Raw genomic sequence first — 26,176 nt, 5'->3', positions numbered from 1 at the left:
AAGGTTGTGCAGCGCTGGAAGGCCTAGAGGTCATTTTCAACATCCGTAAGATCTTAGACCTCGAATATCGAGAAGTAGACTTAAAACTATTCATTGGTATATACTTTAACCTTGTGTTTTATACTATCTCAACTTTCCTTACTACCATCGATATTGACTCTAACTGTCGTTTCTTGATGATGTTTTAGAAAGACAAATGGCTTTGTCACAGAAAGATTTGCTCCGCCGGATCAAGCTGAAAGGAAAATCTATAGGGCAGACGTCCTGATCTCAAGCTCAGTCTCCAAAAATCACTGTCGACAGTGATCCTGAAACGACCCAGAGTGATTCCCAATTGAAGAAGAGAAAACTAGGGCAAGGAGAAAATGAAGGTGAGATTTCCGAGTCCATCAACCGTATGCCTACCATACCGATTATGCCGACCGTTTCGACCCTTGATGCGACTGGAACTAGCACATTTGTCACCTCAGGATCAAGAAAAAGCTTTTGGGATGAAGATTTTGAGCATCTCGCTCATGGACGAGCTTATAACTTCTCTGCAGCCGACGGGGCGGCGCTTGCTGGTAAAACCATTTCCTCGACCCGAGAGGATGTGTTACGACATCTGCATCAGACCGAGGCAACAACACTTTTTTTGGTTGATCGTATGGAAACGCTGGAGATCAATGAGTCTGTGTTAGTGGATAGTCTTGAGAAGGCTAAGAAGGAGGCTATGCAACTCCGATCTGACGTTGCTGATCTTGTCAAGATCCGTAAGACCTTAGAGGAAAAAGAAACTGAATTGGTTTCTTTGAGAGCAAAGTTGGATGAGTTAATGCCCTTAAAGGCAAAACTTGAAGAATTGACACCTAAAGTTGATGTCTACGAGACCCAGGTACAAGAGTTAACAACCAAATGTCAGAATTTGGAGAATAAGAAAGAAGAGCTTGCGGACCAACTTTGTGCCACCCTGAACCAAGGGTTCCAGTTAGCTCTAGACCAAGTGAAGATACTCTGCCCGGACGCTGACATCTCATTGGCAAGTATTACGAAGGAGGTGGTAGAAGGTCAGCTGATAGAAATAGGAGATGAGTGAAAGTAGAGATATGTAATAGGCCTCTTTTGTTTAGAAGACTCAATTTACTTTAACGCCACTCCAACGTATTCTATTTATGATTATTTTGACAAATATTAGACTAATATTGATGTGTAGTTTTAATGATTGACAATGAGCGAAATATAGATAAATGTGTAACCTATTCGGAAGAGATTTTAAAAGACTTTGGATAAAACACAGATAAGCACGTAACCTTCTTAAAATAAATAACTGATGAAACGTAAACACAGGAGTTCGTAAAAAAAATACCTAATTGTTGCCTGTGAGATTCATGTTCGTCATATATATACGTTGCCATCATTGGGAGATGGTGAAACGATTTCGAGCTAGGGGTGTTATCGGGTATGTGAAAGAAAGTCGGATCGAGGCAAGACGTTCAACATACTGAGATTCTTTATAGGGAGTTCGGACCGATCCGCACAGAGCTCTCAGCGTACTGAGGATCTTCCCAAGCACGTAGCGAGGTCGGACCGTTTCACAAAGAGCCCTCAGCGTACTGAGGATCTTCCCAAGCACGTAGCGAGGTCGGACCGTTTCACAAAGATCCCTTAGCGTACTGAGGTTCTTCCCAAGCACGTAGCGAGGTCGGACCGTTCTACACAGAGCCCTCAGCATACTGAGGATCTTCCCAAGCACGTAGCGAGGTCGGACCGTTCTCAAAGAGCCCTCAGCGTACTGAGGATCTTCCCAAGCACGTAGCGAGGTCGGACCGTTTCACAAAGAGCCCTCAGCGTACTGAGGATCTTCCCAAGCACGTAGCGAGGTCAGACCGTTCTACATAGATCCCTCAGCGTACTGAGGATCTTCCCAAGCACGTAGCGAGGTCGGACCGATTCACACAGTCTTCAATTTTGATGAATTTATAGAAAAAATAAAAAAGAAGATAGTTTTAAAGAACCCACCTCATTAAAAAAACCCTCCCTTTGTGGAAGGGAAAAAGAGTGTGGGACCCAACCCTTCGAAAGGGGAAGAGTATGGGATTTTATTTAATAAGAATGAGCGTTTTGTACAGCGAAAAGGAAGTAACAATTAAAAAAAAAGTATTTAACTGAAATAGAAACGTAGGTTAGTAGCGTTCCAAGTTCTGGGAATCGTTGTGCCATCTAGCGTCTCCAGCTTGTAAGCTCCTCCAAGAAGAACCTTCTGTACACGGAATGGCCCGACCCATTTGGGGGATAACTTGTCTTCTAATTCGTTTGCATGGGCCTTTCTGAGTACTAAGTCGTTTTCCTTGAAATCGCGAGGTCGTACCTTAGTTTTATATCGTCTTTCCACCCGTCTCTTGGTGGCTTCGCTTGTTATACGACTTAACTCCCGCACCTCTTCCAGGACATCAAGGTTTCCACGAATGCCTTGATCGTCGATCTCCGAGGCGACTCTTACTCTTGTTGAATCGCTGAGTTCTACCGGAAGAAGAGCGTCAGTCCCATACACCAGGTTAAAGGGGGTTTCGTGTGTTGTCGACTGAGGGGTTGTGTGATAAGCCCACAAGATTCGGGGTATTTCTTCCGGCCATGATGTTCTCGCCGAGCTTATCCTTCGCTTGAGTGCTCTTAAGATAACTTTATTGGCTGCCTCAGCTTGGCCATTCGTCTGTGGATGTTCTACTGATACGAACCTCTGTTTGACTCCTACGTCTTTGCATAATTTCCGAACCTGTGAACTTGTGAATTGAGTTCCATTATCTGATATGAGGTAATGTGGTCTGCCAAATCTGCATATTATGTTTTTCCATATAAACCCGGTGACTTTCGAAGCCGAGATAGAAGCGACTGGTTCTGCTTCGATCCACTTAGTCATGTACTCGATAGCGACCACTAGAAATTTCATTTGTCGGGCCGCTAGTGGAAATGGTCCCAAGATGTCAATGTCCCAGGTGTGGAAGGGCCAGGGAGCGTTGATAGAATGTAAGACCTCGGGTGGAGCATGTGTAGGTTAGAGTGTCTTTGGCACTGATCGCATCTTTGTACGAACTCCGCGCAATCTTTCTTCATCGTGGGCCAAAAATAGCCCGCTCGGAGCGTTCGTAACATGAGGGCTCGTCCTCCAATATGACTTCTACATATCCCTTCATGTAGTTCGGTCAAAATCCTTTTGGCCTCCTCTTCCTTTATACAAGTTAGGATGGGTCGAGAAAATCCCAGGCGAAAAAGGTGTCCATCTAATAAAGTATACCTGGTAGAGCTCCTCTTTATACGGTTAGCCTCCGTTGGGTCTGAAGGTAGCACTCCGTCTGCTAGGTAGGCTTTGATGAGAGTCATCCAGGTTTCTGAGTTACTATTCCCATGAGAAGTCATGACTACAACCTTTTCCGAGTTGCTTACGCGTGGAGCTTTTAGCGTTTCCTTGATGACTGATTTCTGTTGCCCTGGTTTGGTACAGCTGGCCAACTTGGATAGTAAATCCGCTCGGTTATTATCTTCTCGAGGGACATGAACTAACTCAAAAGTGGTAAAGGTTGCAGCCAGAGATTTTACATATTCCAGGTATCGTGCCAATTGGGGATCTCTTGCAGCAAAGTCGCCATTGACTTGTCCAGTTACTAGTAGGGAATCACTCCGAGCAGTGAGGTGTTGGACTCCCATTTCCTTAGCTAGTAATATTCCCGCGGCTAAAGCCTCATATTCAGCCTGATTATTGCTGGTTTTAAAAGAAAATTTTAGGGATTGTTCTACGAGAACCCCGCCAGGTCCTTCTAGGACTACTCCTGCTCCACTTCCTCGTTGATTAGAAGAGCCATCTATTGATAGGATCCATTTTGTGATCGTCCCATCCTCTCTGCTGGTGTTACCGTTCGCCCTTAACTCGAGGTAGGGTAAGTTCCGCTACGAAATCTACCAATACTTGTGCCTTAATGGGTCCTCGTGGTTCGAATGTGATATCGTATTCTCCGAGCTCTAAGGCCCATATTACCAGTCGACCTGTCATATCTAATTTTTTGAGGACCTGTTTGATCGGGAGGTCAGTCTTCGATATGATCTGAAAACGCTAAAAATAAGGTCGGAGTTTTCGAGCGGTGGTTACGATCGCCAAAGCTGCCTTCTCCAAGGTCGGATATCGTTTCTCCGCGCCTCGTAGTAAACGGCTGACGAAATATATGGGTCGTTGAGCCCCTTCTTTTTCCTGTACCAGGACCGAGCTTATTGCGTACTCGGTTACTGTTATATACATCTGTAGTGGGATTCCGAGCTCGGGCCGACTAAGAACTGGAGGTCGACATAGATACTCTTTTAGTTCCGTGAAGGCCTGTTCACAATCGGGTGTCCACGGGAACTTATTGTTCTTCTGTAAACACTGAAAGTAGGGGTGTCCTTTGTCACCACTTCTCGCCAAGAACCGAGCCAATGCTGCCATTCTTCCCGTCAACTGTTGTACTTCACATACGGAGCTCGGGCTTTTCATGTTAATGATTGTCATGCATTTGTCAGGGTTGGCCTCGATTCCTCTTTCGGTCAACATAAAACCTAGAAATTTGCCTGCCTTGACGCCAAAAACGCACTTCTCAGGACTTAAACGCAATTGGTATTTGTTGATGGTATCAAATAACTCTTGGAGGTCATCTGCATGACTTCCTTCCCTAGTTGAGGTGACCACCATGTCATCCACATAGGCTTCTACGTTACGTCCCAGCATGGGCTGCAGAATCCTGTCCATCATTCTTTGATATGTTGCGCCTGCGTTTTTGAGTCCGAAAGGCATTACCAGATAGCAAAAATTTGCTTTTATTCCCATAAAAGCCGTTTTGTCCTCGTCTTCTGGGTGCATTCGGATTTGATTGTAACCTGAATAAGCATCCATGAAGCTTAATAATCCACAGCCCGACACTCTATCGACCAATGTGTCTATGTTGGGCAGGGGGTAGGAGTCTTTGGGACACGCGGTATTCAAATTCGTGAAATCGACGCACATCCGCCATTTACCGTTCGCCTTCTTCACCATTACTATGTTAGCCAACCATTCGGGGTATTGGATTTCCTTGATGTGCCCTGCTTCTTGTAATTTCAAGATCTCCCCTGCGGCGGCCTCCGCCTTTTCTTCATTTAGCCTTCTCCGCCTTTGCACTTTGGCCTTTGCCCCAGGATTTACATTTAAACGATGACAAATAACGTCTGGGTTGATTCCTGGCATGTCTCTGGCGGTCCATGCAAATGACGTGAGGTTTGATCGTAGAACCTGGCAAAGCTCAGTTTCTACTTTTGGATCTAAATCCGAGCCAATTTTCACCTTTCGCCCCGAGGAGATTTCGATCTCCTTTAAGTCTCCGACGGGTTTTGGGCCACGTCGTTCCTCTGCAGCCCTCGGGTCTAATTCAACTTGCTCTGTTTCGTTATTGATCGGAGTTGGCGTTGTTTGAGCCAAAGCGTAAGTCCTTCGAGTGCGCAAACTATTTTCGTAGCATTTGCGGGCGATTTCCTGGTCGACTTTCATAGTAACGATTTTTCCTTCTGTCGGGAACTTCATTTTCATATGGCTAGTAGAAATCACCGCTCCCAATTTGTTCAGAGAAGGTCTCCCTAACAGCAAGTTGTAAGAAGAGGGTGCGTTTACTACTAGATATCGAATCACGATGGTCTTCGCTGCATTCTCGTCTGAAAAGGTCGTTCTCAAATCCACATGGCCTCGGACTTCAACCTGTTCGCCAGAAAAACCCACGAGAACGCCGTCGAATGGTTGTAATTGATCTCGGGGTACCTGTAGGCCTACGAACGTGTCCCAAAACATCACATCTGTCGAGCTTCCTTGATCGATAAGGACTCGATGGACATTTCGCCCCATCATGACTACTGACAAAACAACGGGTCATCCTCGTGAGGGTAGACATCCTTCATATCTTCCCAGGAAAAGGTAAGTGTCGGAGTCGTGGTAGACACTCCTACAGCAGCTGTCGTCATGATACTCCTGGCATATCGCTTTCTTGAAGACATGGTCGGACCGCCGCCTGCGAAACCTTCGGCAATAATATTAAAATCGCCAAGGACGGGGATTTCATGTGGCCCTTCTATCCGTTTTTGATGGTTTGGTCGTTCACACTTGGTTTCTTGGCTTTCCGAGTTAATGTACTTCTGGATTATTCCTCTGCGCGCAAGATTAGCTAACTGCCCTGTAAGCGGGTAGCAACCCTCTGTATCATAGCCATGGGTTTTGTGAAATTCACACCAAGCGGATGTGTCTTTTCCTAGCAACCTTCCCGTCTCCAGAGGGAATCGGAGATGTCGTGCCACTTCCTCGTCTTTGATCAACTGAACTTTAGGTTTGTTTAAAATGGGACAAAGTGGTTTAATCATTTTTCTCTGAGGAGTTCTATGTGTAGGATAAGGAGAAAATTTATGGGTCGATCTTTTATGGGGTGAGAAGGCTTCCATTACTTGTCGCTTGGTATCTTTGTTTTTATAGTCCAGGTTGGGTCGTTTCTCATCTGCTCTCTTCCGTTGCATGGCTTCTTCAGTTTCAATGTGCACCGCGGCTCGGCTTCTCACCTCGGCTAACGACATTGCGGGGAGTCTGATTAAAGACTCACTGAAAGGGTTCGCTCTCAACCCTTTGACGAAAGCTCCTACTAGCATCTCCTCGCTAGGGTTAACGAGTCCCATACTCACGTCACAGAAGCGATTTAGGTATTGCTTCAGTGACTCTTCAGGACGTTGCTTTACGTCAAACATGTCGGCGATCTGTAGTTGCTTAGGACGATTTACCGCAAATCGTTCCATAAACACTTGGGAGAACGCAACAAAGGATTCGACGGAGGCAGTGGAAAGCTTACTGAACCACTTGAGGGCCGTACCCGTGAGTGTTCCCACGAACATTTTGCAGCGAATAGCGTCATTTCCCCCAGAGATCAACATCTGAGCTCGGAAAGCTTTCAAGTGTGCTTCGGGGTCGCCCTCACCGAAGAACGGTGGAATTTTTGGGATGATAAAGTGCGGAGGAATCGATTCGTCTATGATTCCTCTTACGAAAGGATGCTCTTCCTCTTGAGTTACGTTTCTATTTGAAATTCCACGATCTAGGAAGTGACCATGATCTCGCATCCACGCTCTGAACTCTTCGTTACTTTTACGCAACTGCTCCTGTTGACGCAATGACTCTTCTAGGCGTTGACGAGACTCTGATGTCTCCTTCCTCAGCCGCTCGCTTTTTGCTTCCACTTCTGCTCGGCGTGTTGTTTCGCGTTCCTGCCATCGTGCTTGTTCATCACTCACTTGTTTCTGCATTATTTCATTCTCGCGTCGCAAAGTCTCTATATGCTGCATGACCTGCTCCATTGTAAGGGGGCCGTCTCCTCCATTGTTTCCCGTTGACGACGCGATTGCCATTTCAAGTTTAAGTGGACAGGGATTCTAGTTTTACCTGCCCCACGGTGGGCGCCAATGTTCTGACCTGAAATGTATTAGGTCAAAACGATAATTTTTTCTATCTCTCTCTCTCTCATGATCCCGCTTTCTCCCCCTTTCTTCGTGCCTTTATCCCCTTGCTTTGTACTGGATCCCGCTTTTCTAGCACCTCCACTATGTGACTATTCCTTATTCCTCTCCTAAAATCCAGCCCACAATTTCCTTAAATCTAGGAATTACCAGAAATTAGTTTCTTAATGCGTTCTTAGTGCGTTGGTTTCGTTCTTTCTATGGGCTTATGAATCGCAAACATCGATTTGGGCTTGCGTGAGCCGCATTGTGTACTTTCTGCAAATATTTCTGTTTCTACCATGGTCCCGATCGCATCCGACCTCTCCGATCTCTATTATATCCGACCTCTCCGATCTCTCCTTCTTTCCCGAGCTCTTCAGTCTTCCTATACCTCGGTACCAATACAATATTAATATTAATAAATAGTATAACATAAAATTAAATATAATAAAAAATTTATTAAAATAATTATTTTTTTTTGTTTTTTTTTGTCTTCTGAGTTACTTACTTGACCGGTATTTGAAAAAAATATTAATTTTATATGCTTTTATGTCATGAATTCTGTATTGTAATGTTTTTATGAATATAAAAAAAATTAATTATTGTATGTTTTCATAATCCGTTTTTATTATGGTTCGATTAGTATATATTTTTCTTATAGTAATTAATTATCAATATTTAATTAGATTATGATAATTTATATTTTAATTTTTAAAAATTTTTAAGAATAAAATAATATATTAATCTTTTAAAAGTGATAAAAGAAAATTATATGTAAAGATAAAAATAATAAAAATTTAATTTTTCACATACTTTAAAACATGACAATAATAATTCAATTATTTAATTTTTGTTATATTAATAATGATGATTAAATATATAAATATTAAGTGTATCATATTTCCCTCCCAAAAGATTGAATAAGAAAGTCATACAAAAATATGACTACCATAACCAAGATCACGGATAACAACCATGTCATACTCAATAAACAAATATAAAAGTCTTGAATATATAATAAACCAAACAAAAGAATTAACACTCATTCAAAAATAACTGAATTTATAAAATAAATTATGACTTAATTAATTTCACCAAAATATTTGACTAATACTTTCTCTTCTAATTATAATTTTTATTCATAAAACTGAAATAATACTTATTAATTTTATTTTATTAACAGTTTCTCTAACTAATTTTTAATTAAGGAGACTGACCGTGTGTTTGATTTGGCGTTATTCGGATATGTAATTGATATCAACTATGAAATTCACGTCAAATTAACTAAATATTTCACGTCAATTATTTGCTTCTCCGTTGAAGAATTCATTCCATCATTCCTGAAACATTACCAAATACACGTTGAGTGTAGTATTACTTAGGCAAATGACTTTGTTAAAAATTTTATAAATTCATTTTATTTTCTGTATCTTGAAAGCTATAATCACGGGGTTTATGGGTCATCTTTAAATAATTCCGAGGAAAATGAGATTTTGACTATTAATCCATAAAAACATGAAAAAAAGATAACAATTAATGTCAAAAAATGACACACGATAAAAATAAATAAATGTTAGAAATCCAAGTGTGAGTTTAAGTTCCACATTGATTAAAATTGAGAAAGTAGAGCACTATATAACAATAAAAACCCATAAACCCATTGCCGGACTCATGTCTCATTAGTGTTGTATCTCCCCAGTAAAACCCTCTCTTATAGACCTAACAATAAAAATTAAGGATTTTGTCGATGAATACCTTAGGAACACTTGATAAACAAATTAGTATCAAAACATTTCAAAGTAAAATGAGAAAGTATATTGCAATTAAAAAATTACTTAAATCCTTTTATATTCTCATAAATTAATTTATCAAGTTTTCAAAAAAAATATAAACACTTTAGAAGCTTTCTTATATTTTTTGTTTCGGATGGATTTAAAAATAACAATTCATGCAAAAAAAAATACCACACGAGAAAATAAGAATTAATCTTGTATTTGGAAGAGGAATTTCAACAATTCTAAGTAATTAAAATACATAATATTTGAATTACTTACAATTGAGTTCTCTTCATTTTTTAAATAATTGTTTGTTTGGATGGAGTATCAAAATAATTTAGATTTTAATTTTCTTGTTTGGATATAGCAATTTAATTTCAATTTTAAGGCAAACTAAACTTTATCCTTGAACCAAAAATTGAGTTAACCCAACCTTTAATCCGGAACGACTAGTCTCGACTTTTGATCCAAGTCGACTCTAGAAAATTCAACCTAGGTTGTCTGGGTCCAACCTTTAGCCCGAGTTGACTACTTGCAACCTTTAACTAGTATGTTTTGTTTCGAATGGATTTAAAGTATTTTATAAAATAATGCACATACCTCAACCATTGGGGGTTTATTAAGAGGTATTTTATAAAATAAGCATAATAATGCACATACCTCAATCATTGGGTTTATTAAGAGGTATTTTATAAAATAAGCATAATAATGCACATACCTCAACCTTATTATTGTCACAATTTATAGTACACCTCATCATAGGAATGAGACATAAAATTTAATTATTTGGTGTACTTTAGTCAACAACAACTTCGTTGTTACCCATTGAACTCCATTCCATGGGATCACCATTCATGTGGAGATGGGTGTCCATTGTTGCAACTAATTTATGGGCCATAGTTTCATTCCCCTCGACGACTCAAATACTTGTTGTTGATGCATCAACCATTTGATAAGCAGATCTGCAACATTTCTTTCTAACCTGACAAAGTCAAGAGAGATAATATTATGAGTAATTAAGTTTCTAATATATTTGTCTCTCATTCTCATATGTCAATTTCATTGACATTTTTACTAAAAACTTTAAATATAACAATTTAATTGTCAGGATACATTGAAAAAAGAAATAATTTATGCTTGCATATCATGACAGAACCAATTTTTTAACATATTTTCATGATAGGACACCTTCATCCAAGGTTAAAACATAACCATAACCAATAGTTGATATTGTGCCGCCAAAATCAATATCCAATTCACATTAATATCATTCAATTAATCTCAAAAAATTGGACATATAGTCATAACTAGAAAAAACAAAAAATAATATTACACTAGATGGCAAAATAATGAGGTATATATTCATTCACTTTATAATATATAACCAAGATTTTTTTATTAACAGGTATGTTACCATTGCAAGACACCCCCACGCTTTGAAATATTTTAAATGTAGTTCTTTTTTTCTTTCATAACTCATAACAAGTTTTATCACAATCTTTTGTGTTCAAAATATGAGAAGCAGGATATAAAATTTCACTAATATAATGTTAGGCAAGCTAGAACTTGTAGAATAACATTTACCGTATCAAACAAAAGCATTTTTTTTTTGCTTTCGCTGCATCATTACCATATGAATATGTTACTTAACGAATAATACCATGAATTTCACATAAAAACACTCATTTATAATGACATGTATCATCACTTCTCTATTCAATTAATTTTGTACCTCAAAATTTCATAATTTGAATGGTCTCTAACCAAAATTCTCAACTTCTCAACAATTGTAATAATCAAAGAAAAAGTTATAAATATTTTATTACAAGATAAAGATTATATTTATTATCAGTCACTTTTTTATATATAAATATCAAGCTAAATTTCTTTTTCTCTTTGCAAATGCAAAGTTTAGTTCAAGTGTTTTTCATAACACAATAGTAGTTTTAGTATGATAAATTATTTTATAATTATTTTCATACAAACACTTAAAATATATACATGATATAGAACATCTTTATCAATGGTAAGAATAGACAATATTAAAGCATAAATCAATATAACAACAAAAACATTAGCTATAAACATCACAAAAAATTATTCAATGAGCAGGAATTTCATTTATCCATAATTTCATTTATTGTTACCAATAAAAATAGAAATAATTATACACATCAATTTTTAGACTTAGTTGAAACTCGTTTGATTATAACCATAACAAACACATTGGTTCATAAAAAGTGTTTTCAGTCTTCAGCTCCATATTATTTTTAACTATAGAAACGAAAGCAGATGAGTAATCAAAAATAGAAATAACAATATAGTAATTTTTCTCTCTAAGAATATTAGAAAATGATTACTCAAATAATACTACTAATAATAAAAATATAAAATGATATAATAATAATTATTAAAGCAATAATAACACTGAGACATATATATAAATCAAAGAATATTAATCAGAGATCAACAATTATAATAACAATAATAAATAAAAATAAACAAGGAAAGGAGTAGAAATAACTTGGGTTGAGACACGCATAGCAGATAATTGTAACCATATACATATAAAATGACAACAATGTGTTAGGAACAAGGCAATAAAGGAAAGAATAAAGGAGAGAAAAATAGACACAGAGAATTTAACGTGGTTCGGCGTATAATGTGTATGCCTACGTCCACGACTACACTAGGAAGTATTTGTATTTATGGTGTATCTTAAAGCTTTACATAGAGTCTCTTATATAGTAAAAATAGAGAACCACATCTCACTATTCTAAGCGATGTGGGACTAAATCAAGCACCATAATACTAACAATTCTCCCACTTGGGGTTTGATTTACATTACCACCTAGTGTAGTGCCTTCATCATCAATTTTCTCGAAGGCCAGTTGAGGCAGTGCAAAGCCTCAACTTAGTTGTTGTGACAGTCTTGGTCAACATATCAGCTGGATTCTCTGCACCTAGAATCTTCAACAAAATCAAATCTCCATCATTTATCTAGTTTATGATAAAATGATACTTCAATTCAATGTGTTTGCATCTGGAGTGAAGAATTGGATTTTTAGCAAGACAAATGGCACTTTGACTGTCACTGAACAATGAAGGTTCATCTTGCCCTTTTCCTAATTCTTTTAGAAGATTTTTCAACCATATCATCTCTTTTGCTGTTTCTGAGATAGCTATATATTCAGCTTCAGTGGTTGAAAGGGAGACTCTTCCTTGAAGTCTGGACTTCCAACTGATAGTTGTGCCACCCAACATAAAAATATAACCTGTTGTGCTCTTTCTACCATCCAAATCACCTCCCAAATCTGCATCAGAAAACCCCTGTAAAGTGAGATTACTTCTGTTAAAGGACAAATGCATCTTTGAAGTGCCCTTCAAATATCTCAATATTCACTTCACGCCTTCTCAATGCTCCTTTCCGGGATTGGATAGAAACCTGCTCACAACTCCCACTGCATGTGCTATATCAGGTCTGGTGCAAACCATAGCATACATCAAGCTCCCTACTGCAGATGCATATGGCACTTTAGACATGTGATTTTCTTCTTCCTCTGTCTGAGAAGATTACCTTTTTGAGAACTTTAAGTGAGTTCCCAAAGGTGTATTCCTGGTTTTAGCATTTCCAACATTGAACCTGCTAAGCAATTTTTCTATATATTTTTCCTGAGATAAATTTAGAATACCTTTAGATCTATCCCTGAAAATTCGCATACCAAGAATTTGCTTGGCTGGACCAAGATCCTTCATTTCAAAATTTTCTGACAATTGTTTCTTCAACTTGTCAATTTCTGCCATATTAGCACCAACAATCAACATGTCATCAACATACAAGGCAAGAATGATATAACTATCAACATATTTCTTCACGTAACAACAATGATCTTCTTCACATCTGTGAAATCCTGAGTTTCTCATAAACTCATTAAACTTCTTATACCATTGTCGCGGTGCTTGTTTCAACCCATACAAACTTTTATGAAGCTTGCATACAAGATTCTCTTTGCCTTGTACTTCAATACCTTTTGGTTGTGCCATAAAGATTTCTTCCTCAAGATCTCCATGTAGGAATGCAGTTTTCACATCTAACTGCTCCATATGAAGATTTTCTGCAGCTACTATACTCAAGATAACTCTGATGGTAGTCATCTTGACAACAGGAGAGAAAATTTCTATGAAGTCAATTTCTTGTCTCTGTTGGAACCCTTTCACTACGAGTCTGGCCTTATATCATTTGCTGCCATCTGGTTCTTCTTTTAACCGATAGACTCACCTATTTTGCAAAACCTTCTTTCCTTCTGGAAGCTTGGTTAAAGACCATGTCTTATTCTTCTGAAGAGACTTTATCTCATCTTTCATTGCTAGCTCCCACTTAATAGATTCACCTCCCTGCATAGCCTCAGCAAAATGTTCTGGCTCACCAGCATCAATCAACAACAAGTAATGCAATGAAGGGGAGTACCTTTGTGGTGCTACAATTGTTCTGCTAGACCTTCTAGTCGGTAATTCAGGAGTTACTGACTCTACTATCTGTTCAGGTTCTAACCCAAACTCTGACTCGGGCTCTGACTCAGACTCTACTTCTGTATTCTGCATTCTGTTGGCTACATCACTTTCTGAAACTTCTTCTAATGATACTTGCTCTGGCTTTTTATTTGCATTTGCAAATTCTACAGTCCTGACCTTATAGAACATGTTTTCATTAAAAGTAACATTTCTACTTCTGATAATTTTCTTGTTTTGGTCATCCCAAAACCTGTAGCCATACATGTCAGATCCATAGCCAATGAAATAGCATCGCTTTGCCTTAGGGTCCAATTTATCTCTACTATTAGAGTTCAACAAAATATATGAAGCACAACCAAAAACTTTCAGATGTGAAAGGTTTACCTCATTTCCAGACAATACTTCTTCAGGTAATTGATAGCCTAAAGGAACTGATGGTCCTCTGTTTATGAGATAGGCTGTTGTGCTTATTGCATCTTTCCAAAATACCTTGGGTAATCCTGACTGGATTCTCATACATCTTGCTCTTTCATTCAAGGTTCTGTTCATTCTTTCTGCCACACCGTTTTGTTCTGGTGTTCCTGGAACCGTCTTGATCATTCTGATCCCATTCTCTGAACAAAACTCCTTGAATTGATTATTGTCATATTCTCCACCATTATCAGACTTCAAACATTTAATCTTTAAACATGTTTGAGTCTCAACTTCCTGTTTCCACCTTTTAAACACAGAAAACACATCAGATTTATTTTTAAGAAAATAAACCCATACCTTTCTTGTAGAGTCATCAATGAAGGTTATGTAATATTGTGAACCTCCAAGAGATTTCACTGGAGCTGGGCCCCAAACATCTGTATGCACTAGTGCTAGTCTTTCAACTTTAGACGACTTACTTGTTTTGGAGAAGCTAACCTTTTTCTGCTTTCCAAAGATACAATGTTCGCAAGGTCCAACGTCAACATGCTTCAAGTTAGGTATTTTACCTTTTGAGACCATGAGCTTCATTCCTTTCTCACTCATATGCCCAAGCCTCTGATGCCACAAAGAGGAACTATTGTCAACTTCTGCATTTGATATCATATCCTCATCTGCAATCATGTAAAGAGATCCTCGCTTCTTCCCACGAGCAACAACAAGATTACCTTTCATTACTTTCTAGTGTCCATCTCCAAAGGTGGTGTAATGACCTTCATCATCCAATTGTCCTATAGATATTAAGTTTCTCTTTAAGGCAGTAATATGTCTGACATTATTCAAAGTCCACACACTTCCATTAGAGGTTCTGATATTGATATCACCTCTTCCTATAATATCAAGAGATTTCCCATCTGCAAGGTAGACCTTCCCAAACTTTCCTGGAACATAGTTAGATAATAGTTCTAAGGAAGGTGTAGTATGAAATGACGCACCTGAGTCCATAATCCATGAGTCAATAGAACTATCTAGACTACATAATAGTGCATCTTCAATTTCATTAGTTGCTGCATTTGCTGATTGATCATCATCTTGCCTCTTGTTGTTGTTCTTCCTTGGAGCCCTACATTGATTTGTAAAGTGACCCCTTTTTTGACAATTCCAACAAGTGATATCATTCCGGAATTTTGGTTTTGATTTCTCTCTAGACTTTGATTTGCCTCGGCCTTGATTACGACCTTTTTGGCTACTTCTTCCTCTAGTTTCAGTACTCAATGCTGAACCGAAATTAGAACTGGAAGATTCCCCTAAACTTTTCCTGCGAACATCTTCGCTTAAGATCAAGTCACGGATGTTATCAAGCTTCAACTTACTATTACTTGCAGAATTACTAACTGCAGTAACAGTTGCACTCCAACTTTCCGGAAGAGATGATAATAAAATTAATGCTTTCACCTCATCATCAAATGTTATCTGCACTGATGTCAACTGCACAATAATTGTATTGAATTCACTAATATGATTAGTAATCGAGTTACCTTCACCCATTTTTAGGTTGACTAGCCTGCGAATCAAATACACTGTATTGGCTGCAGATGGCTTCTCATACATATTTGACAATGCCTTCATCAAATCTACGGTTGTGTTATCGTTCATGATGTTGAACGCAACATTCTTGGCTAATGTCAACCGGATCACACCGAGTGTCTGCCGATCTAACAAATCCCATTCCGCCTGCTCCATGTCAGTTGGCTTCTGCCCTGTTAAGGGTAGATACAACTTCTTCTGATATAGGTAGTCCTCTATCTGCATCTTCCAGAACCCTAAGTCACTGCTATCAAACTTCTCAATCCTCACCTTCCCTTCTTCCAATGCCATTGCTCTTGCTGCTTTAACGAAAGCTCCTGCTGCTTTTGACTAAAGCTCCTACTGCCTTTGACCAAAGCTCCTGCTGCGGCTTTTGACCAAAGCTCCTGCTGCGGCTTTTGACCAAAGCTCCCACTATTTCTCTAAACTGAGATCTCCAAGAAGAAAAAATATAAACCAAATCTTTTCTGATGTGGAAGATCAGACAATGCTGCAACCACAGAGCATACTAAGAAAAATGGCTCTTGATACCAATTGTTAGGAACAATGCAATAAAGGAAAGAATAAAGGAGAGAAAAATAGACACAGAGAATTTAACGTGGTTTGGCGTACAATGTGTATGCCTACGTCCACGACTACACTAGGAAGTATTTGTATTTCTGGTGTATCTTAAAGCTTTACATAGAGTCTCTTATATAGTAAAAATAGAGAACCACATCTCACTATTATAAGCGATGTGGGACTAAATCAAGCACCATAATACTAACACAATGGAATGCCAATCCTCGGGCTTTATTTGTAAAGTCTATATTCCTAGGTAATCGAAACCCAAGGATCTATGAATTAGTCCATGTTTGACTAGCCAAGAAGACAAACGACCTTGCATTTTTTGCTTCTCCTAAATTTTTTTTATGAGTTTGGTATTAGTATTTTTTATTAGAGAGAAAACGCCCCTACTGCACAAGGCTAAACAAATTCATAGTACACAATCATGTGTTTCTTATCATATGTGTTTCTCTCCCAAGATACAACAACTCGTCAGATCGATCAAGTGCAGCGAAGGATCTCCAAACCTTATGAACACCACTGTCTTAAAGATAATATAGAGAAGAAAAGAAGAGAACATTTGTAAGAAAAAACTCTAGTGTTTGTTGTCTTTGTTGTTGTTGTCTTTCCCATGCACCTATGTGGTATTTATAGGTAGAAAAGGAGACAAATGAGTAAATAGTAATAATAATATAGCCGTTAGTCATTAAAAACATTAACCCATAAATTAAAGGTCTATAAAAACATAAGTAACAGTAGAATTTTTATTTTTATTATTTATTTTTTAAATTATATTAAAATATTTCTAACATGGACCATATTATCTTTATTTAAATAATATAGAGACTAAATTACTGATAAAGTATTTAATTTTATTAGACTGACATGTGGTCATCTTTCAAATATCAATTTAACATATAGAGTCACATTGACTCTATTTAACAAATATTGAAACTCAATTGAGTTAAAAATAAATGTACAAACCAAATCAATTTCGATATGTAAATATAGAGATAAAATTACTAATTAAGTCTAAAATGTAATAATAAAAAATTTCACTTTTTCATAATTTAAAATTAGTTTATCAAAAATAAACAATTATATGAGAAAATTGCTACAAATACCTTCAGAAACACCTATTCCATCTTTTAAAATGTATTTGGAATTGTATAATCTAAAAGGTGTTTCCACATTGCACAATTTAAAATGTATTATAAATTTCACATTCAAAATGTAATTTTTTTAAATGCATTCCCAATTATGTAATCCAAAAAATATTTCTTAATTTGGAAATGTATTATAGAATGAAGGTTCTAAAATGTTTTTTTTTTAATGTATTCTGGAACGTGTTTTCAAATCCAAAAATATCTTAGAGATTTCACAATTTGGAAAATGAGGTATAGGGGTAACTTTTACGATTTTATTATAAGTTTAATGAGAGATAATTTAGGGTTTATGGATTTAATGGGAGTGCAGGAAGAAACAGTGTACTAAACTCACTCGTTCTATGAGTTTGTTTTCTCTTCTAACCCATCAAACAAAAGTCCAAACTTGCTTTACCATACCCAACACCCAGAATTTACTATTTTCACCTACTCAACTTAAACATAATTATCCCACTCCATCTAAATCTAGAATTAACCAACCTTACATCATATACACATGTTAAATACACAATTAAAACTTAAAATTCTTTAATTACATTGTGTTGATCATTATAAAATTTTGTAGAATACAACTCAATCATAACATCATATTAATTGGAATAAAATTCTCCAATGATTAGTATTTTTTTTTCTATACATCATCCTAATTATATAAATTTTAATTAGAAATTAGAATACAACATAAATAAAATGACATTAATTATTGAAATAGAATTTGATCAAATTTGCATAAATTATTGTGAACATGTGATTGATCAAATGAACTATTTTTTTTTTATGGTTGGCAATGGAACTTCTTGGTGTCCCCACTAAGTTAGGACAGGAGGAACGAGACATCATAAGCAGTTCCATCAAACATATTATACACATTACACGTGTCTTTTTTATGGGAAATTATTATTCTTTAAGTATAATTAATATTTTTTATATTAAAAACTGAAATACTTAACCACTAATTAATTATATTATAAATTTATATAACATATTTTATAAAGATAAAAATATTTTTAAAATTTTTTAATATTTTTATACAAAATAATCACCTTGAAATTTCTAGAGACTCTATTAAGAAAAAAAATATTTCTCCAACATTTAAAAAATCTTTCTGTGAAAGTTTGAAATATGAAAACTTAAAAAATATCGTATATAATTTTTGTAAAAAAAGAAAATCTCTTTAAAATTTATAACAACATTAAAATATAATTATTATATTTATTTAATTTTTATTTTAATTGTTTTTTTAAATATTTTAGATGTTTAATATTTTTTTTTGGTTTTTCTCTAAATTTTAAAACAAATAGGTTTAATTATATTTTAATTTTTAATAACGTTAAATATAATTATTTTATAACTTTTTAATTTTTTATTGATATGAATTAAATAAAATATTAAACACAATAATATTTATAGATATTTTTGTTCTCTAAATAAAGTAAAATTATATTAATGATTATTAAGTCAAAATTCATTTAATATCACTTTTAATAATGAATTTTTGTAAAATTCGATACTTATTTATTATTTTTAACCAGTGTCTTAAGAGCACTGGTTATCAAGACCCTAAAATATATTTTAACAAATTTTCAATGGAGAATGCTAACCACTAGGGATGGCAACAGGGCGGGACGAAGATGAGTTTCGCTTTCCCATACCCATTCCAGTAGAAAAAATTTATCAACATCCCCATACCCAAACCCAACGGGTATCAAATTTTTGTCTCATCCTCATTCCATCAGGTAACGGATATAATCTCGTACTCATACTTGTACCCGTTTTCTTACTACTTCAATATTAATTTTTATCAAATAATAAAAAATTACGGTAAAGTAATTATAATATTATTAAATATTCAATATTGATATGATGGTTGTTTCTTCGATATCAAATACTTTGAAATAAATTATAATTGTCTATATTTTAGATTAAAATAGCAAATAAAATTTCATGAGAAACAAAACATTTATTAAATTTACAAACATTAATGAAACCTAGTTGATAAAATTTAAAAATATTTTTTAAAACATATAAAAGGAAAACAAATATTCATATTAAAATATATTTTAAATGTTTATTTACTTAAATTGTTTAAATTTTAATGAATCTCTTTTTTATACACAAATAAAAATAAAAGTTATAATACAACACTTGATCAAAATGACGCAAAGAACAAATAATAAACATAATAATAAAATTTTGACATAAATCTTGTATTTTTTGAACTCCAATATATGTTGGATGGTGATAAAAAAATATTCATGGCAATTACATAAAATTTTTATGTAGTAAATAAAAATTATTTATACAATTATAGGGAAAAAAATTACAATATGATTGATAATAAGTTAGAAAATATAAAATAATTAGATAAAATATATCGAAATAGTATTTTACATGATGAAAATAAACAACAAATAAAAATATTAAAAAATTAATAAATGTGTGTCTTATAAACAATTAGAGAAACTATTGAAATAAATCGCACAAAGAAAAATAATTGTATAATTAAAGATATGATAAGATGAAAAATAGCTTAGAAATCTAAGAAAACTTTTCAAATATCAATATATATATATATATATATATATATATATATATATATATATATATATATACTCAATGATCGATAAATAACAAAAAATATTTTAGCGAAGCAAAAAAGTTATTCAAATGAAACAAAAATTAATAATAATAAATAAAGAATTTTTTTATATTACCTAATAAATGACAAGTTTATGCTATTAAACACTTACATTGAAAATATTAAACATTCTCATGTGAAAGGAAAATATACAATAAATAAAAATACTAAAAAAAATAGAAATACTCAAATGTGAGACATAATTTTTTTTTTAATTGACATACATCATTTTAACATAATTACATAAAGGTTATGCTAAGATGAAAAATATATTAAAGATATGAATGAGTTTCATGACAAACCAAATAATTAGAAGAAATAAAAAATAGAAAGTATATATATATATATATATATATATATATATATATATATATATATATAGGGTTACTTAATTAATTATGAATATTTTAATAATTTAAACGAAAACAGAGATATAGCATGGACCGAAATTATGGCGGGGATATGTACATCTCGTATCCAATTGAAAAAGTCGGGGATTCTCCATGTCCATACCCATACCCATACCATACCCAGTCAATGAGAGGATTCTTCGTCAAAACGGGAACGAATTTGCGCAATACCCACGAAGGTGAGTTTATTTGTCATCTCTACTAACCACACAACTAGAAATTCTCATATTATATGAGATTTTTTCTTGCAGATTTGTTAAAAAAAATTGCAAAAAAAGTCTTTTTTTTTTTGCCATTTAAAAAAAAATTGGCAGGTAATTCCTTCGTAGGTAATAATTTCCTACAAAATTATAGAATCTGCAAGTATTTTCTGCAAAATTTGTTGCGAAAAAAAAATTATTCAAAATATTTTGCAAGAAAATTAGTAGCAAGTTTTTGCAAATTTTTTTTCTCAACAAAATTTATAAGTATTTCCTACGAAAAGATTTTCAAAATAAAATTGATAAAAAATATAAATTTTTTAGTAATGAGTATCCTAAAAACCTTGTTTAAGGTGTAATGAATGAACATAGAATTTTGTAAAAATTTATAAACACCTATAATATTAAATGAATCATAACTATGATAACTTTATTGATTATTGTAATTTTTATTTTATTTAAAGAAAAAAATATCCATACAGACAATATAATATTAATTATCTTTTATTAAAAAAATAAACAATTATTAATAAGGTCAGAATTCATTTATTATTTCAGTTATCTACGAACCGATTAGCATGACCCTATATTTTATTGAAAATTTAAACGTTATACACGCAATCTCAAAAGTAATAAAAAAATGAAGTTGACTAAGTAAGTTTCAATTTTCTGGTTTCAATTATTCTAAAGTTTAACACACGTTTCTTCTTTTTTGAAAATTTAAAGTTTATAGAAAAAATATCAAGTTTACTAGTTTTTATTATTTGAAAACTGTAATTAATAAACTTTAAAATTTTAACATCTAACAAAATTTGAAAATTCTTTATTGAATAAAACAGTTAAACTAAAATTTAAATCATTTAAATTATATATTTTATAGAAAAAATAAAATTCAAAATTTTGCACAAATATGTTATTGAAATTGTGAATAGTTGATATTTAATATTTAAAAGGGATTTATTTGAATGAGGAATAATTGATATCAAATAACTAAAACCAAACGTATGAATATTAAGTATTTAAAATTATTGAAATTATTTTATTCAAATTCAAACATTTAAAAAAAATCACAATTCATTTTCAGTTAACTTAGTAATTTTCAATTTACTATCTTCATTATTGAAAAAAAAATACACCAAAACTTCTCTTTTGAACGTTTTAGAAATCTTATAAATGCCTCATTGGAACTTTAATATATTTTATACGTCAAATTTAAATTTTAATTAATGAAAAATTAATGTTAATAATATGGATGAACGAATAGGCGTGGCTTGATTATTTCATTATATTTTTTTAAGTAAATATTATTTTTATTTCCATAAAAGAATGATAATATTTGTTTATAAATATTAATTAAATATTATTTAAAAAAAATTATCAAAAAATATACATATTTTCTTATTCGAATGTCAAATATTAAATAAATTATATATGTGTATCAATATTAAATAATAATATACAAATCCATTTTCATTCTCATTTTCGATTTAAAAAATTAAATATTGTCGATAATTGTATCCATACCTAATTGATCAGAGATAATTTATTATCATAGATCATATTATACCCAAAGACATTTTCATTTGTCATCATGTGAGAAAATATTTGAAATAATGAGTAATTGACATTATCAATTAATCTCAAATTTATTAACTTTATTTTGTTTAAAAAATATTATTAACAATGAAGCTTATGTTAGAGTGTTGGTATTTCTCTACGTAGAAAAATATAATTTTAAAAAACATAAAAGTAATTTTATAAAAATAAGAGTTAAAGATTTGTATAATTATTTTTAGGAGTAAAGGACTTACGCCATTATTATTTGCTAAAGGGTTAAACCTAAGTTTTATATATATATATATATATATATATATATATATATATATATATATATATATATATATATATATATATATATATATATATATATATATATATATATATATAATAAATAGATTCTCTTGTTCATAATTATTTATTCTTAATTTACCCTTTACAATATAATTATTTATTTATTTTTGAAGATTTAAAAATTATTTTTACATGTTTTCTATAGGTTAAAATAATATTGGTCCCAATTTTCGTCAAATTTTGTCAAATCAATCATAATTTTGTTTTTGTGCTCAAATAAGTCTCAATTTTCTTCAATTTTATTCAATTCGGAATCATTAATGGCTATAAACAGTTATGGCCATATGTCACTGTGATTTTTTATTTAAAAAATAATAATATTTTTTTAATTTATTTTTAAAATTTTATTTTTTTAAACTTTTTTGAATGTACACGTGTCAATTCAGCAACGTTGCAATGTGTCACATGTCAGAGTCAATGTTTTATATTTAATTTGATCCTATATTTGTCATTTTTGTTCAATTTTGTTTAAAATTGACAAATTTTGTCCCTATAGAAAATGAGACCAAATTTAGTTTTTATATAAAAGTTATAATGATGTGAATTTTAATATATTATATAAAAGTATTTAATAAAAAAATGTGAATTTTAATATAAAAAATAAATTTGATTTCAATTTGGAAAGGGAGAAAATTGACTCATGTTAACAAATATTGGAACTAAATTGAATAAAAATAACAAATATAGGGATCAAATTGAATATAAAACAAATTCATTTTTTTTTTTGTTTTATCCTAAATTATTATTTTAAAAATTAATTATTTTATAAATAATTTACCTATATAACCATTGCCCTAAAAACCTCTTATGACTTTAACAATTCATCGAAAACTTCTTTTGTGTACATATTTTATTCTCCTCATTTTACATTGAACAACTATTTAAAAAATTAATTATATATTTTTTATTGATCTTGACTTAATTTATATGAAGATTAAAAAATGCAAACACACAAGCGTAACAACACCTGTGTTTTGCTAGTGTATATAAAGAGGAATCATCTTTCGTGTCTAAATTTCATAATTTCAATTTTACCCTTTACAATATCATTATTTTTAAAATTTTAAAAAGTTAACAATTATTTTTACTTGTTTTCTATAAATCTGTCTATCTTCTCTATCGTTTTTTCCTATATTGATGAAAAGTTATCTTCTCATATTTTCTCCATTCATTTTATTACATTTTAATAAATATAAATTTATGTTGTATATTAAATTAATAACATTACAATATCACAATATACTAATATAATATCATGCATATTTAAAAGATGCGTATACACATGCGTGATGCTGCAAATTATTTATTCGATTCTCATAATGGTTGATCACAAATAGGATATTTGTTCACATGTGGTGGCACTGTGATTTTATGGCGGTATGTGAAACAAATAATAACAACAACATCGTCAAATCATGCGAAAATTTTAGCATTACATAAGGCGAGTCATGAAGGCGTTTGGTTAAGGTCTATAATTCAACATGTACGACAAACTTGTGGTTTATCGGAAAAAATGAAATCAACCACATATGAAGACAAATAGTGCATGCATTGCTCAATTGAAAGAAACACATATTAAAAGAGACAGAACAAAACATATTCTTTCAAAATTCTTTTTCACTCATGATCTTCAAATAAATGATGACGGAGAGATCCAAAAGATTCGATTTGCCAACGAGAATTTCTGAGTAATTGATTCACAAGATTGGACTTCGTCATCTTAATTATGTAAGTTTACATGATGGGAGAAATAAAAGATGTAAAGAACAATATTATATAGAATAATGTACTTTTTTACCTTCACTACGTTTTTATCCCAAAGTTTTTTTTTCTAATAGGAAGACACATTTTCTTATCAGTAGACACCCAAAAGGAAATTATTAATATTATGAATTAATGGTCATCCATTGATCTGATACAATTACTCATATGATTTATATGATTAATATTTATAAGAGACAACAAAAAATTGCTCCGTGTTCTCTCATCTTCTATTCTTCATTGATTTCTCTTTGTTCTTAGCTTTATTTATAACAAAAAAAAAAAATCTTAATATCTTATATAAATGTATTAATTATCTATTAATATCAAATTTTCTTCGATAATATTGTGATATTATAAATGAGTGAGAGTTTTAGTTTAAAATTTATATTAACCACTGGGAGTTACAACAACTTCACAAAAATACGAAAAAAATCATTAAATATCTTATAAAATTTAAATTTTATAACAGTGGTTAATGTTAAATAGAGTTGAATTTAATTCTCTTTATTGTATTTAGTGAAAAAATTTATTGTTGACATTAATATTATTTAAAATTTATAATTAATGTTAATTATTTATAATTTGATATTAGAAATTAATGTTATTTATTATATAAATTTATTACAACTCAATAATTAATACTAATTTATTAGCTGAGATATCATATATTTGTTTCAGAAATATTGTGATTGAAATCTGAAATACTATATGTTATAATAGTAACTATACTTTTAGTAATAATAATATACTATTTTTTTTCAGAAATAATTAGTCTTTGAAAAATGGTATTTGATATTTATTATTTGATATTATTTAATTCTTAATTTTTTTAAGGATACATAATCGTGAGTATAATAAGTATTTATATTTTTTAATATAATGAGAAAAAAAAATCATTCTTAATACAAAAATTTAATTTCGTTAATTTTATTTGAACTCCGTTGATTATTAAAATAATTGAATAAATGTTTGAACTTTAATAATTATGTTTGTTAATTAAAGAAAAATAAATTAGTATTAATATGTAATTTTCATTAAAGAATTCACTAAAATTTTTAAATTTACAAAGGTGAAAGACTCCATTCACATACAATGCTATTTTTTTTTTAATAAAAACACATTATATTTAAACAAAACTAATGAAATTAAACTTTTTGTGTTAAAATTGTAATTCTTTTATTGCACTAAAAGAAAAATATATTAGTAATTATTAATCTAAACCAATACTTTACTTTTTTAAATATATAAATACTATAATAATAACATAAAATATTAAAGTGTTAAATATACTTTTGGTTTCTAAATTATTATAAAAAAAGTGTGTTCAACCTCTAAATTCAATTATAAAGGATTCTATCCATGCATCTTATAAAAGTTAGATAAAACATTATCAACACAAATTATAAGACTAATATCAAAAAATAAAACTAATATTTTAAGAATAAATATAAATACTATTTAAAATGAATTTCGATTTTATACCAAATGTGTAAAAATTATTAACTATAAACACACACAATTCTCAATAGGTAATTTTAAATATTGGGTGACAGCATACAATTTTTAATTTATGCAACTTGGGTTTAGATGTATTGGTGTGTATGATAAGGTTGTGGTGAATCATAATCACCTTATTCAAAAAATCCAACAACCCTCTTAAGGAAAGCATTGGATTTGATTTTAAGTAGTCATAGATTTCAATTTATATATACGAATAAAAATAAATAGATTTTAAGATTAGAAAGAACTATAG

At 32.3% G+C, this 26,176-nt stretch overlaps 2 protein-coding genes across 2 annotated transcripts; both read right to left on the bottom strand.

Annotated features, from left to right (window-relative positions):
• Window positions 1-1,393: 1,393 nt before the first annotated feature.
• LOC114165581 lies at window positions 1,394-2,896 on the bottom strand. Its single transcript, XM_028050168.1, has 2 exons — window positions 2,158-2,896; window positions 1,394-1,779 (listed from the first exon to the last, which is right to left on the bottom strand). The coding sequence occupies exons 1-2, from the start codon at window positions 2,894-2,896 to the stop codon at window positions 1,394-1,396; spliced, it is 1,125 nt and encodes a 374-aa protein (XP_027905969.1).
• Window positions 2,897-2,937: 41 nt separating this feature from the next.
• Window positions 2,938-5,872, bottom strand: LOC114165580. The gene is made up of 2 exons (XM_028050167.1): window positions 4,121-5,872; window positions 2,938-3,921 (listed from the first exon to the last, which is right to left on the bottom strand). Exons 1-2 carry the CDS (start codon window positions 5,870-5,872, stop codon window positions 2,938-2,940), a joined length of 2,736 nt encoding a protein of 911 aa, XP_027905968.1.
• Window positions 5,873-26,176: the final 20,304 nt, after the last annotated feature.

The sequence above is a fragment of the Vigna unguiculata genome, chromosome 10, assembly GCF_004118075.2.
Source record: "Vigna unguiculata cultivar IT97K-499-35 chromosome 10, ASM411807v1, whole genome shotgun sequence".
NCBI classification, from domain to species: domain Eukaryota; kingdom Viridiplantae; phylum Streptophyta; class Magnoliopsida; order Fabales; family Fabaceae; genus Vigna; species Vigna unguiculata.
This window is presented reverse-complemented; position numbering and strand designations above follow the sequence as displayed.

What these genes read in the sequence shown, in the direction of transcription:
- LOC114165581 (XM_028050168.1), bottom strand. Translation starts at nt 2,896, where the DNA reads ATGACTAAGTGGATCGAAGCAGAACCAGTCGCTTCTATCTCGGCTTCG. An exon ending in TTGGAACGCTACTAACCTAC is followed by an intron (nt 1,780 to 2,157) that starts GTTTCTATTTCA and finishes GTGCTTGGGAAG; the next exon opens with ATCCTCAGTACGCTGAGGGC.
- LOC114165580 (XM_028050167.1), bottom strand. Translation starts at nt 5,872, where the DNA reads ATGGGGCGAAATGTCCATCGAGTCCTTATCGATCAAGGAAGCTCGACA. An exon ending in AGAAGGCAGCTTTGGCGATC is followed by an intron (nt 3,922 to 4,120) that starts GTAACCACCGCT and finishes TAGATTTCGTAG; the next exon opens with CGGAACTTACCCTACCTCGA.